This window comes from Electrophorus electricus, chromosome 19 (assembly GCF_041902795.1).
Source record: "Electrophorus electricus isolate QZ-2024a chromosome 19, ASM4190279v1, whole genome shotgun sequence".
Classification (NCBI taxonomy): domain Eukaryota; kingdom Metazoa; phylum Chordata; class Actinopteri; order Gymnotiformes; family Gymnotidae; genus Electrophorus; species Electrophorus electricus.
Genome location: NC_137515.1, coordinates 13486354 through 13500000, shown reverse-complemented (window position 1 = coordinate 13500000; position 13647 = coordinate 13486354). Strand labels below are relative to the sequence as shown.

The window sequence follows — 13647 nt, the reverse complement described above, 5'->3', positions numbered from 1 at the left end:
GCTATAGTACCATCAATGAACTACTGGGTCAGCATCATTTTTGAAATTTGTCGTAAAGAGTAAGGCAAGTGGCCAAGAAGAGAAATGTTTTCCTGGTGTACAGTGGAATTATTTAACTGTACTTAAAGGTACTCCTGAAAAACGTGCAATACACACATGGCATAGCAACTTCTCCAGAGGAAAGCACAAGCATTGTTTTCCTGGGCTCGTCATCCTGAGTTACAGCATTGGCATATGATGCCTTTTCATCAGTTAAGAGCTAGTCTCAGCCCTACTAGGTCAATCAGTAGTACACAAACATGATAATCGTACCTGGCATAGGTGGGGCACTAGAGAAGCTGGGCATCAGCGGTGTCTGCGGCGTGCGTCCAGCATGCCCTCGTGTGATGTCATAGCCTGCGGTCATAGTGAAGCCAGTGGTGGGCGGCCCCATGGGAGGGGCAGACTGTACCGGACCTGGAGGAGGCGCAGAGGATCCCAGAGCAGGAGCAGAAGGAGAAGGGAAAGGTGCCACGGGACTGCTGTAAGGCACATGCCCACCTAGGGGTGGAGCAGGGGCATGGGAGGCTGTGGACAGTGGAGTCATAGGGCTGGGGGAGAACAGAGGTGGTGCTGAGGACTGGATAGGAGGCAAGGTGGAGGTCAGCATTGTGGGAGGTACTGGGGTAGAGAATCCTTCCGGGGCAAAGCTAGAGACGCCCTTGGTAGTGGGAAGTGTCAGTGGACTGGACAGACCTATAAAGAGGAAGGATAAGGAAAGATGAACGCCTTGTTGCTGTGCACAGCAAACCTTTTAGTACCAAGCGCTTTCTTTTTCCTCCCTATGTCACTCATTCATCAAACAGACATTAACATTAATAACACCTACACAACAATCACCCCAGTGCAAGTACAATGGATGAACATCTACTTGGCAATGATGGTCTTCAATTCATCACACGGCATAAGAACAAGGCGACCTTGCCAGAAAGCAATAATAAACACAGCCACACCTTCCGCTTCCTGTTCTCCCTCATCAAAGTACCACTGGAGACATGAAAACATTAGGGGCCTTTTTAATAGTTAGCTACTTGCAATAACAAATGGATGTTACAGGCATTGAGATGACATTGTGGGTGTAAATAACATTGCTGTGACTGTGGCTTGTGTCATAGAGAAAATCACACCTAAAGCTACCATTATTCCTGGGGGAGGCAGTGCTGCTATGAAGGTCTCCTTAAAGTTAGGCAACTGAATCCCAGATATATTTCCAAGTAAGAGCCCGAGGACAAACTACTTTCACTACTGTTCAGCACCACTAGGCTAAGCTCCTTCACAACGCCCTGAATCCATTAAAAAAAAAATCACTGAAAGAACAACAAAAAATAATTTGAATCCTCACGAATAGATTCAAAATACACTAGAAAATGGACATTGGGTACTTTTGACAGATTAAAAGATTCACATTTCTACAACAAGCAATGAAGCCTGATCAGTTTTCTGAGTTTGCAAGACGGTTTACACTCTTGGTAGCTGCTAAAATATTCTTAATAGAATGCCATTTTCAAGGACACTGTCTTTACATTAATGAGCAACTGACAGCCATTTCAGCTGTGACAAACACAAAGCCTTGCAAAATCATATTAAAAATAAATGCTTTGTCTCTATGACTTAAAAGAAAAAAAGAGATGATGGCACACTCTGGACCTTCCCACTAATAACTCTTTTGGTTTTGCTTAACAAAAAGCACCACCCAACTGTGCACAGGTCTTACCCATAGTGAGAGAAGGGGGACTGATGGCAGCAGCCACACTGGGTGGAGGTGGAGGAGTGGTGGGTGGGGTAGTCTCTATTCCACTCTCTTCCATCATCTTTCTTAACTTCTTCCTGTGACCGTGATGGGAAAGTAATCAATTCATTCAACCCAACAGTGTTGCAATCAAATATCCAACACTGCTACATTCACGGTAGTAGCCTGGGCCACAAACATTTGCTTGCCATCAAAATAAGTCTGGCATCATTCTGCACTTCTAAAACTAACCTTTAATCTTTAAATGCATGATTATATACAGCAGATAACACACACTATAATTCACTGAGCAGCACATTGCTTGTGTTCAAACAGGGTTGGGTTTTGTTGCGAAAGAGAATGTCAACATAACCTTTAGGCCACGTACATACAGTAACGTGCTATACAGTTAAGGCAAGTCTGTCTTTACCTTGGTAAATATGCAGTTTTACAGACAGCAATGATTTGACTGAAAACGGAGGGGAAGGGGAGAGTTTTGAGCCTCAGTGTCCATTATACTTTAGAAAAGTCATACTAAATCAGTAATACAGACAGGTAGGTATTTGTCCACGGATGCAAATGCAGGCAAAAACAACGGGCTATGCCCTACATAGTATAATACAGAAAATGTTCTAATGTAACAAATCTGGAAACGCAAACGTTGCTGTTATTAAAGATGGTATTGACTTGTCAAGATAGCGCTCTTACAACAGCTAGGTTATCTAGTTAGCTAGCTAGCCTTGTGTTCTTTTGCCACGTCTTCAATGCTTCGCAAAACATATGCAGCAGGAAGACCTCAGACTCAGCTTCAGCAAACAGTTAACTAGCTAGCTCACTGTATTACACTATGCTTGCCGCTCTACAGGTTTGGGGTTTAAGTAGATTCAGCACTCTGCTAGTAAAAAAAGTACTTTTTTTTACTAGCAAAACAGTCTATTTTCCTAAATACACACGGGAAACTGCAAGACCAGTAAGAAACTAACAAGCTAGCTAGCTAGCTAACCTTAACTATAAGAGTCGCATCAAATATGCTAAGGTGTCTTGCTAGAATGCAACTGGAACAAAGCAGATTCAGTGATGTCTGCTTAGCGAGCTGGAGGCGGCTTCAAGTTCTCATATCAGTCTAGAATCCAGATATTTGGTTGAAAGCCATCAATTGCAGTCTGTGATGCATCGCACACACTTGCAGGACAGCTGATATTCATGCCTAGCAAGACAGCTAACCTAGGTAGCGTGAGCTAGCTAGCTGGAGCGCTGCTCTCCTGCTACACTCCAACTGAGTTATGTACTTAACAGCTAGATAAAAGGAATATACCCCCGCTCAAATGAAGTAACAACAAAACAAGTTTAAAAAAAAAAAAGTCTACTTCAGCATAATCCTACCTGTCACTTTCCTATTCCTAAGCAACGCGCAGGCAAATACAAAGCGAATTTATGTCTAACCAACTCTAGACCAAAATGCAAGCGAGATTTGCCCCGTCGAAAATGGCCGCGTGATAATGACGTCAGACATTGCCACGTCCAAAGCGGCGATGGGCGGGGCCGTGGGTGCGCTGGCCTAGATCAGCGCGAGGTTAGGGGAGTTCAGTTCAGTCCAAAAGAATCAAATTATGGCTGTAAGGTGCGTGCAAAGGAGGTGTGCCTCACTCAAAGCTAAGTATGCAATGCGAATAACCAAAAAAAAAAAACACTGGAAAATAAGTCTATAAAAATGTAATCGTTTTTGTTGTTAGCCATCAAACATTGTGATGCTCCAAATTAAATATTTATATCGCAAAATTCGCAGACATATATCAAGACTTCACTGCAACTGAACAATAAAATGACACTAAGTTAAAGTACATAATATAATGAGGTGCACAGAGACCGAATAGAAAACCCCGAACCTATGCAGTAGGATTATTATCCTAATTGAGAACTCCCATGTTGGATATATTCTGCGATGACCCATAGAAAAAAATACATTATGCTGATATTGTGTTTGAAGTATCGTGAGTATTGACTGCATTCAAATTTGTATTTTTATTATACTTTATTATAATTTATTATTTTTATTATAATTTTTTATAATTTATTCTTTGTTTGCATTACTGTTTATGCAGTCTTATTGTAGGTATGCATGTTTTTATTAATATTTGTTTGTTTGACCATGTCTGGATCCTTACAGTCTCGAATGAATGTTTTATCCAACAGCTGGTGCCTGTCTGAACTTGTCTAGGCGATGCAGCAACAGCATTTGTCTGCAGAGTATCTTGTAGCTTTTTGTAGCTTTGATTGCTACATTAGGCCACTGATTAAAGAAATGTTGGGGTAAAACAACCAAGATGCTACCCTTGTTGGCTAACTAGCTAAGTAAGATTTAGTCCAGCCATGTATGTCATGTGAAAATGACATACCACAGTGAAATAACTTTCTCTCGCTAATGGACGTGGCGCATCTGTAAATTGTAAATCGGTTCACCACAACCACAAGAAGAGTGTGATGTTAGAATGTGATGATTGTATTAATAATGTAATTAATAAATGTCACAAAAGTGCATTTATAAAAACATTTATAAAACAAATGCATTTGTGATTTTAACCAGAATGGAATCTTTAAATGCAGATTTAAATACCATAACGTTGGTTGTGTTTGAGAAATCTTACATAAATTAATTAATAAATTGAAAACAAACAAACAAAAAAGAAACGGCTTGAAGAACCTTTACAGAAGTTTATAAGTTTATAAGTGTCAAATCTTACCATGTGCAGGTTTTTACTAGATGGACATATATATGTGATATAAACCTTGCACATCTCTTCCTAGAGGAAGATATTTACATTTCAGAAATTGTGAAATGAACAATAGTTCAATGGGAATGCAATGAAATGTTATAGTTCAGTGGTTTGTAAACTCTACATTGGGTGGCCAGTTCCCTATCCTCAGACATTTACTTTTACATTTACAGTATTTATCTTACTGGTCCTCAGACAAGTACCGAAAAGCTATACATCATATTACCATAGTGTGTGGACTAACCCAGGCACAGCAGTGTTTAGCATCAGTTCAACTGAGTACTGGAATGAGCAAACTAACTGACCTTAGTGACTTTGAATTTGGTGAGATAGTTGGGAGTAGGCATGCTGCTTCTAGCATCTCCCTAATGTCCTGGGCTTTTCACACACAACCATGTCAAAGGTTTAACCAGTAATGGTGCGAAAAGCAAAAAACTATCAGTGATCAGTGGTTCAGAGGGAAAAAAAATAGCTTGTGGAAGAGAGGTCAAAGGAAGATGACACGAATCACACATGCAAAAAAGGTACCACCATCAGACAAAGCACATCAGAACGAGCACTGGCAGAATGCTGTCTCAGAGTACCACTTACTGAACTTCGTCTCAGGTGGACTTTAGCGGCCGAAGACCACATCAACTGATGATGATGGCAGCAAAGAACAAGAAGAATTGACAGAAGCATTGAAACTGAACTGCTGAGGAGTGGAAAGAAGGGCGTGCACGCCAATTGCTCTCCTCCAAGCATACGGCACTCCACAGTGACGCAGTACACGGCTGGCAATGTGATATGCTGCAGTAGCGTCACATGTGTTTGAGGAAGCAAGTTAATCAGCAATTAGATACTTTACAAATGCTCATTATGTTGGTATCTTAGTTAATACCTACTAATTTTATGTGGTAAGTTTAAATAACAGCATGTATACTGTCACTAGCACAGAAACCCATTTACTCTGTGTATTTTATTAGAAATGTAAAAGATATGCATGAATGTTAGGCAAATAGTATCATTTTCTGTTTATTTTATGGCTGTTGTCATTGTTTCTATCATTGTGTTGCAATTTGCTGTAGTAATTATTTTCTTCTTGAGTCCCAATATGGTCCCAGCGTTTGTATCCTTATTCATAGTTTGAGAGCCTGACATCATTCACCACAAAATTGACCCGGATGACCTATAGTTTCACTGTACGGTCATTGCAACTCCTCTGTTATATGGCAATCCGATAACAACGCATTCACAAGACAATTTAGGTCACAACTCAGAGTTTAATAAACAAAGCCCTAAATTTCTAATCCACTATCCTCATTTCTGTTTGTTTATGGGGAATGTAAAAAATTGATTATGCATTAAAGTTCACTCACAGTCAGAATGGACAGGCATGTTTGTACAGGGACTCGTATAATGAATAATGAGATTAAGGACTAAAATGTAAACAATTTAATTAAAGTAACCTACTTAATGACTGTATTGACAAATGTGATGGAATGCACTGGCCGTGTGCATGTGGCAGGTGTGAGCAGACCTTGATAAGTATGCATGTAGGCTATTGTAGGCCTGAGCACTGTGACATGCAGTAGATGTGGTCCACACCCACACACAAAACCATATTATGTTCAGTGGTAACCTTGACACGTTAACTGTGATGTATAATGTGCATGCATATTAATAAGATTATAAAACATATTGAAAGAAAAGTCTACTTGACTCATTTTTGTAATTTTATTGTAAAGCAAAGTTGCACGTACAGAACACTTGAGCTACTAGGAAACAAAATACAATACAAAGCATTTGAGAAAAGTGGTAGTAAGAGGCAAATACCGTCCTGGGTATTCTTTGGGGAAGAGAATAAAAAGTGTGCAATTTAATTTTGTTCTTACAAAAAAACACATTAGGGAAAGAGAATGTAGATATATACATGTACACTTATATACCCTTCAAGTTCAGTCAACACAAATTTGCACTGGCCATTTGGAACCGTGATTTCACTAGGTGGTCATTGTTTTGTAGAACATTGAGAAGTAAGTAAGACTGACAGTAAAAAAAAAATGATCTGTGTGTGTGTCATATTAAATCCAATAGACTGATAATTTTCCTCTAAAGAGTATTTGTCATGCTGAGAGCTATTTATACATTTTTATGCTCTTTAAAAAAATAGTAGAATTAAAGCCACAATCAGGAAATGGGGTCTCCAAAAAAGGAGTAAAAGTGCCTAATATAAAGTTTTTGCTGTTGCAGTACCAAAAGCTGACCAGATGTGTACAGCTGTACCTGATAGCAGCTTTAAACTATTCTGATTGAACATAAAATAGGATACAAAATGTAGTCATTGAGTTGAGTGTATTTCGCCCTCAGCCCCCAAACATAATGTCTTATGATTTTGTTCTAAAAGTATAACAAGCTATGTACAATTTTATACAAACATAATATCTGGCTCAGAGTAGTTTAAGACTGGAGGCTGGCCTTGTACCATTCTACACAAACATATAAAAGATCTAAATATGCTAAAGGTGGTCTGTGTCCAGACCAAAACACAGCCTGACTTCCTACACAAATCACCTTCATTGCAAAAGTCCAGCTTAAGCATTATTTCTTTAGAGGATTCTGTATCTATTTTCAATAACCACTTTGGGTTTATAACAGACATTGACTGAGTTGACTAAGACAGTTAAAAGGTATTAATGAATTACTCAAATCATTCAAACAATGCTGATTTGTGTGCACTCTCAAAAGTGAAAATTGGCATGTATGCTGTTGATGCCAAACTTGTTCAAATGATATATAAGTGAAGTTATCACATAGGGACGTTTGTTACTATGAGACTGTACTGGGAGGTCAAATGTTTGTGTAACTGCGATTACAGCATTAGAGATGATGAGTGCAAACCCAGGGCTACAGAGAACAGAACTGAAGGATGGTTGTCTAAATAAATATTTTTACCAAAAGAGCCAATATAGATAAAGAAAGCATTATTATGGCACTTTGACCTTTGGTTAAATTTAGTATTGATAAAACACTAGCAGACAACAAAAACATTCCTAAAAAAAAACCCAGTAATACTGCATCACTGTATAAATGATGCAGATTTTCAACAGTGGTAATATAAACTCATCCAAACACCAATAAAAAAGAAAACAAACAAAATCATTCCAGATCCCTTTCCAATAGCTAATACTGTATCGATCTCAAACATTTTTTTGTTATAAAAATAAATTGAGGTTTTCTCTGTATTTGCACGCTATAGCATAAAGGCAAGTGATATGTTGTCATCAACACGTGGAATGATTCACTGAACAGTTATTGAGTAAACCTGCTACAAACTGTCACCTCTTTTATTCAAATTACTGCATTTTTATGAGTCTGAATAAGAGGAAAACTAAGAGAATTGTTTTAAAAATTCTCCTGCATTATTTGTATTATTTTATTTCTTGTAAGAAAATACCATGATTAAGAATAAGTATAACGACAGTGAAGACAATATAACAGAAATAAAATCGTTCTCATATCGATGTGAACATATGAAAAAAAAAAAAAAGACTTTCAAACCTCATGTGGGCATAGAGAACTCGTGGAAGGCGAGGCCATGGCAGTGGAAATAGGGTATGTTCTTTCAAGTCTTTATGAGCTCATTCACTTTCAAGCTCCCTGTAGGAGGAAGGCGGGCTGTCTCGCGTGGGCAACAGGTCATAATGGCAGGGGATATGGCTGTTCTTTGGTAGGTCGTATGGGTCCTGGCCAAACGCTCCATTGCAGTCGTTGCTGAGAGGAGTGTAGACAGAGCTAATGGTCGGCTCTAGAAACACACGCACACACACACACACACACAAACACAACTAGGTCATGTGCTGGAATTAGCCATCAACAAGCAGTTCCACGTGCTCCTTCTGTAGTCTGCAGATGCCTATTACTTCCAAATTGAATTTCCAAAGTGAATTTCCAAACACAACAGCCTTCCTTATGCCTTGTTTGGCTGGTTAGGATTTTGATGCCTTGTTATACCATGTATTTCTGTTGTAATAACATGTATACACATAAGAGTTAAAAAGGAAATTGTCAGTCCATAATTGAGCCATAAGAGGAAGAGTCGAGAGGAAATTTTGCTTCATTGTCACTCAAATTTAAAATAATCCCATCAGAAATGTAAATTTAGGAGGAATTTAGATTCATCATTGAATTATGCAGATGTCAGGAAATACTGTCTCCGCAGTTCTTTCATTGCTCTTGGTAGCGTATTAACTTCTTATTCCTTACCAAAAAGACATTCCGGCATTTAGAGCAGGTTCAAGTCACCTCTCATGTACTTACCAACTTCATATACGTTTTTGTTTGTGGGATTGGAATTGTGTATCTCTGCATATGGAGAGTCTCTCTGGGTGGGGGACTTCATTTCAACATAGCCACACTCAGTGTTCTTGGGGACCAGGAGCGGCGGGTCTTTAATGGTGGCGTAGGGATTCTCAGAGCTGTTAAGAGAACAGGAGCTAGAGTGGTAGGGCTCGCTTTTTGCCAGGTCTAGGGGGAAAAAAGAAAAGCCAGGCAAGAATGAGGCCATTACATACAGTTCGACCCATTCATCGTGATTCCTGATCACAAGGAACAAAACTTGAACAAACTTTGCTGTGTCTTGTTTAATGCTGTGTTACAGGATAACGACACGACTCAAAGCTTATGATTAAACCTGTCAACCATTTAAGGAAGAATCTCATTTACCTCGAAGAGATTTTCTCATATAGCGTCTGTCAGCCCCATATGCGCCTGACAAAATAATTGTAAGGAGAGAGGCAGAAAGAGATAGGAAAAAGGGCAGTTTGTACCAGACAAAACTAGAGTGTGGTGTGATGGTGATGAGGTGCGAGCGAAGTACCATAGGGGCATATAGAATTGACAAAAAGACGCACGTATGTCGGCAGCAGCGAATATGTGAAACAATGTTGGAACTAAGAACATACTAAACCATACAAGGCCATATACAGACTTAATGCAAGGGTGTTCTGGTGTCTAGTGTTCTGGATGAAAAGTGTTCAAGGCCATCTGAAATCCCACAGCTCACCTAGCTCATTGAAGCAGCTGACCTGTTTCCAGTCAACAGGTAGAGTTCCAGTCTGCTCCATCAGAGTTGGCCTCTTTTGCTGCTGTGTGTTCTTCAGGTTAACAAACAATTGGTTGTTCTTAGTCTACCATAACAGAAATGAAAGATTTAAGAAGTATAGGACCATGACCTCTGTTTCAGGATTGAATGAGTTCCGTTTTTCATAGAAGGCCTTTTCTCTACAATAACTTATTAAAGAAAACTAATAGAGTAATCCTACACAGTGTCTCAACATGTATGCAATTTGACAAACTGAATGAGAATGCAACTTCCACACATAATGGAAGTACTGTGTTTAATACTATGTGCATAGCTGGTCTTTTCAGGTAAAATATGTAAGTCCAGTGTCCAGACACGTAACATCCAGTATGAGTATCTGTCAGTATGTGTCTGACTGCAGTTTATTAATAATGAGATACATTATCCTGCAACAGTGACATCTGGTCTCAAACCTGCATCTTCCAGGGAGTACACCTGTGTTCTGACTGGCACAGCAGCTAGAACACACATTTTACATTCCTGAGTGACTCCCCTCCATCACCCTGCCCTCTCCTTCAGGGGGTGATGGTCTCTATGCTGCCAGTCTAAGGTGTGCAGGTGCAATCACCTTCCCATAGGGCAGGTTGTTGACCTGAGGGCTGGAGCACTGGGCCAGCGTGTGGTAGCTGGGGTTGGAGAAGTAGTTGCTGTGGGGAGGGGCCTCGTTGGTTTGCGGTAAGGCATCTAAGGACAAGACCAAAAAGATCACACAGGATTATGTTACATAACCAAGAATCAAGGCATCAGACAATAAAGAGTCTGAGGTGAAATATGGCATAGTTTTACACATGCAAACTGTTTGAAGAATCATCTTTCATTTTATTCCACCTGTCTATTGATCACCTGTTTGTTTAGAAGTTGCTTGCATTAAGATCAAAAACTGGGCAGTTAATAATGACCCAACCTGTGAAATTATGGAGCTTAAGTATGCCTCAGATGGTGCAGAGCAACCTGAACCTATCCTATTAGTATCTGGAATCAATTAAAATTCTGTGTGTGTTTTCTAGAATGTGTCTTGGAGATAAAGCAACTGAACTGATTAAAAAAGGGTAAAAAAAACAAACAAACAAACACACACACACACACACACACACACAGGAATGTGTATTTGGGTTTGATGAGAACAACTAATTTTCTGGGCCCATGGCACTTGAGCCCTGCCAAGTTGTGGAGCACTGCCAGTTGTTCATCATGGACACAGTGACTTCCATTGTGATTGGTTATCCTAAGGGAAATTATATGAACTTGCATCACTCTGTTATCACAAAGAAAGGGAAAGTCTGTAACAAGCAGTGTCAGCCTCATCACTGACCTGCAAGAGCGTAGTCCGTGTTAATCCGCATGGCGGGGGTGTAGGTGACCGCAGGCATTGTGGGCTCTTTACCCTTCTGCTTTTTTCGGTAAATGATAAAGAGGAGCAGGAGGAAGATCACCAGCAGTACCAAAACGATGATGCCTGCAATGGCACCAATCTGATAGGATTCGACTGGCACAGCGGCGCTGGTCAGGCTGTTGAGGTTGCCCACAATGATCACGCCAACTGAGTTCAGGATAAAGAGAGAGAAATGTCAGGAGGAAAAGGCAGAATATCTAGAATGAGCAGAATATAGCTCGGACATACTGCCTGAACATTTATGCACAGTGCACCCCATCCTTTGGAGTAACTCAAACTGATTTTGGGCAGAGGTTTCTAATACATTAATAAATTCTATTGGACTAGTAAATCGAAAGCAAGTTATTATTATAAAATTTAGGCGGAAATAAAATTTTATTAGAGCAAAATCGTCAAGCATTTACACACATACTAGCAACGCAGCAGAAAGCCATGTGAGTCTGTGCAGCTCAGGCTCCGCCTACCTTGGTCACACCGAGCTCCCTTCCAGCCTGAGCTGCAGTAACACGTGCCTGTCATGTGATCACAGGTGGAGTTGTTGAGGCAGTCACACACCTGCCGGCAGCCAAAGCCATAGGTACCATGTGGACATCCTGAGAGGGCAAGCAAGGACGTAATCTTTGTCACTGCATACCGCACACATCATTGTCATTCGGGTTTGAAAAACACACGCAAAACGGCTTCAGTCTGAGCGCCATTGGCTCTGTTCACTGTGATGGCATAATTCCGGGCCCTGCTCACTCACTTTGTTCACAGTGTCGTCCCATGAAGCCCCTGCGGCAGGTGCACTGCCCAGAGATGTGGTCACAGTCTGCACCATTCTGACACTGACAGGTCTGGGAACAGTCTTTACCATAGAAACCTAACGGACAGCCTGCAACGCGTACACATCCACTTATTATTCTGGAGGAACAGGAGTGTGAAGCAACTGAATACAGTCAGACAACGTTTGGCATTGCACGCAGGACTACTTCAAAAAAAAGTTGGACAACAAACCAACATCAGGCAAGAACAAGCATAGTAACTCAGTGTAATAACTGCTTATGAACTAATAACATTTGTCTAATGGCATAAAATAATGTGAATTTTCATAAAATATTGAAGCACAAAACATTTATAAATATACAAATTAAGAATACAAAATGCATCCTTTCTGCATTTATTATGTTACTGTGTAATATGATGGTAATTGATGAATGATGTAAAATAAAATACTCAACTCCCTGTCTTCAGAATTTTGTCACTGGGATTTTTCGGCTCACACACAGAAACCACAAACATGCATTTAATGGATTGCCAGGGTGTGGTAACTGATGTCACATATATCTAACCAACCTTGGGAGAGTCAGGACAGAGAGCCAGATAAGATATGATGCCACAATGCACATCAGCCACCGACAAGGGTGAGTTGGATTGTAGGTAAAAATCTAAAACACCTAGCCAGACATACCCTGATAATATCCTGACCGTCATTTACATATAATTAATAACACTGCTATAACTTAATAAGCAGGTAATAAGCATTCTTAGTTAGGTGGTGAGCTTAAGACATCTCAAACTAATTAAGACACTTTATGTAGTATGTGCGTGTGTGTGCGTGCGTGCATGTCCAAAAGCTGTTACTCTTTTTTTGTAATTACCATCATATACTGCAGTTGCAATTATTACATTATGTCCATTATTTTAAGGTACTAATAACTATATATTTTTCAGAAATTAACATTTTATTACTATTCATTACACCACAAAACCCTTTAGCTATATATTATTTATATTTGCCTATTAATAAAAGCTATGAGTTTTTGTTTTTTATTTATCATCATTCAAGGTCTGTAATAAACATTGTGTGGATTTTGGATTTTTCTAGTACAGCAGACAAAGTGAATTTTAATTGTTTCGCATAGCCAAAAAGAGGCATTTGAGAAACACAGTAGGCAATTTCTATCAGTCTGGACTCTAATACTTATATACAGTCAAGATACATGGTCTTGCATCGTTTTCAGTTTTCAAAAAAAAAAAAATGTTAAGTAAGCTAACTCATTAAACAAATGTTCAGATTAATATGATCTGAACAGCAGACTGCTACACTGATGGATTACATTGCCCTGTAGATTGTGTGGCATTCTTTTGTTCTATTTAGCAGTTATTGGACCATGAGCAGTTATTGAGCACTGTGGCCATGAGCGCTATGATTTGCGACACCACGCATTAAAGCATGCTTGGAAGGGTAGAGGGAGAGACACTCACGCTGTGTGCAGTACAAGCCCGTCCAGCCTGCTGTGCACTTGCACTCTCCATCGTAAGCACTGCAGTACGCTCCGTTATGACAGTTACATGTGTGGATGCAGTTCGGGCCCCAGTGACCAGGAGGACAGGCTACAACACCAAGTACACCATGCACACTTTCACCAGGGACTTGTTCACTTTACTTGTATCAAATGAATGCAAAACAGATTTAGAACGCATATGCACATAATAGTTGCAATTTAAATAACACATGCTTGATTTTAAGTTTTATGTGTATTTAAAATTAAAATTGAAGTTTTTACACCTGATTATGTCACTACGCAAAGAAATCTGGCATGAACAC

General features: G+C 39.8%; 2 protein-coding genes across 9 annotated transcripts in view; both read right to left on the bottom strand.

Annotated features, from left to right (window-relative positions):
• Positions 1-3252, bottom strand: part of prrc1 (proline-rich coiled-coil 1) — a 12388-nt gene extending 9136 nt beyond the window's left edge. Inside the window, exons 1-3 of one of the 3 annotated variants that reach the window (XM_035535668.2) lie at positions 3152-3252; positions 1754-1866; positions 313-735 (exon numbers count right to left, since the gene is read on the bottom strand). In XM_035535668.2, the coding sequence (XP_035391561.2) occupies positions 313-735; positions 1754-1850 (520 nt within the window). In that variant the 5' untranslated portion in view covers positions 1851-1866; positions 3152-3252. Of the gene's footprint in view, positions 1-312; positions 736-1753; positions 1867-2198; positions 3118-3151 lie in introns of those variants that run through there. The other 2 variants (XM_081701761.1, XM_035535670.2) reach the window with 2 other exon arrangements.
• Positions 3253-6244: 2992 nt separating this feature from the next.
• The window catches only part of megf10 (multiple EGF-like-domains 10), a 39422-nt gene continuing 32019 nt past the window's right edge, over positions 6245-13647 (bottom strand). For 2 of the 6 annotated variants that reach the window (XM_035535665.2, XM_081701760.1), the window contains 9 exons: positions 13305-13433; positions 11803-11931; positions 11522-11650; positions 10977-11204; positions 10233-10348; positions 9587-9710; positions 9247-9291; positions 8842-9048; positions 6245-8329 (listed from right to left, as the gene is read on the bottom strand). In XM_035535665.2, coding sequence (XP_035391558.1) covers positions 8163-8329; positions 8842-9048; positions 9247-9291; positions 9587-9710; positions 10233-10348; positions 10977-11204; positions 11522-11650; positions 11803-11931; positions 13305-13433 — 1274 coding nt within the window. In that variant the 3' untranslated portion in view covers positions 6245-8162. Of the gene's footprint in view, positions 8330-8841; positions 9049-9246; positions 9292-9586; positions 9711-10214; positions 10890-10976; positions 11205-11521; positions 11651-11802; positions 11932-13304; positions 13434-13647 lie in introns of those variants that run through there. The other 4 variants (XM_035535666.2, XR_014118543.1, XR_004777075.2 and 1 more) reach the window with 4 other exon arrangements.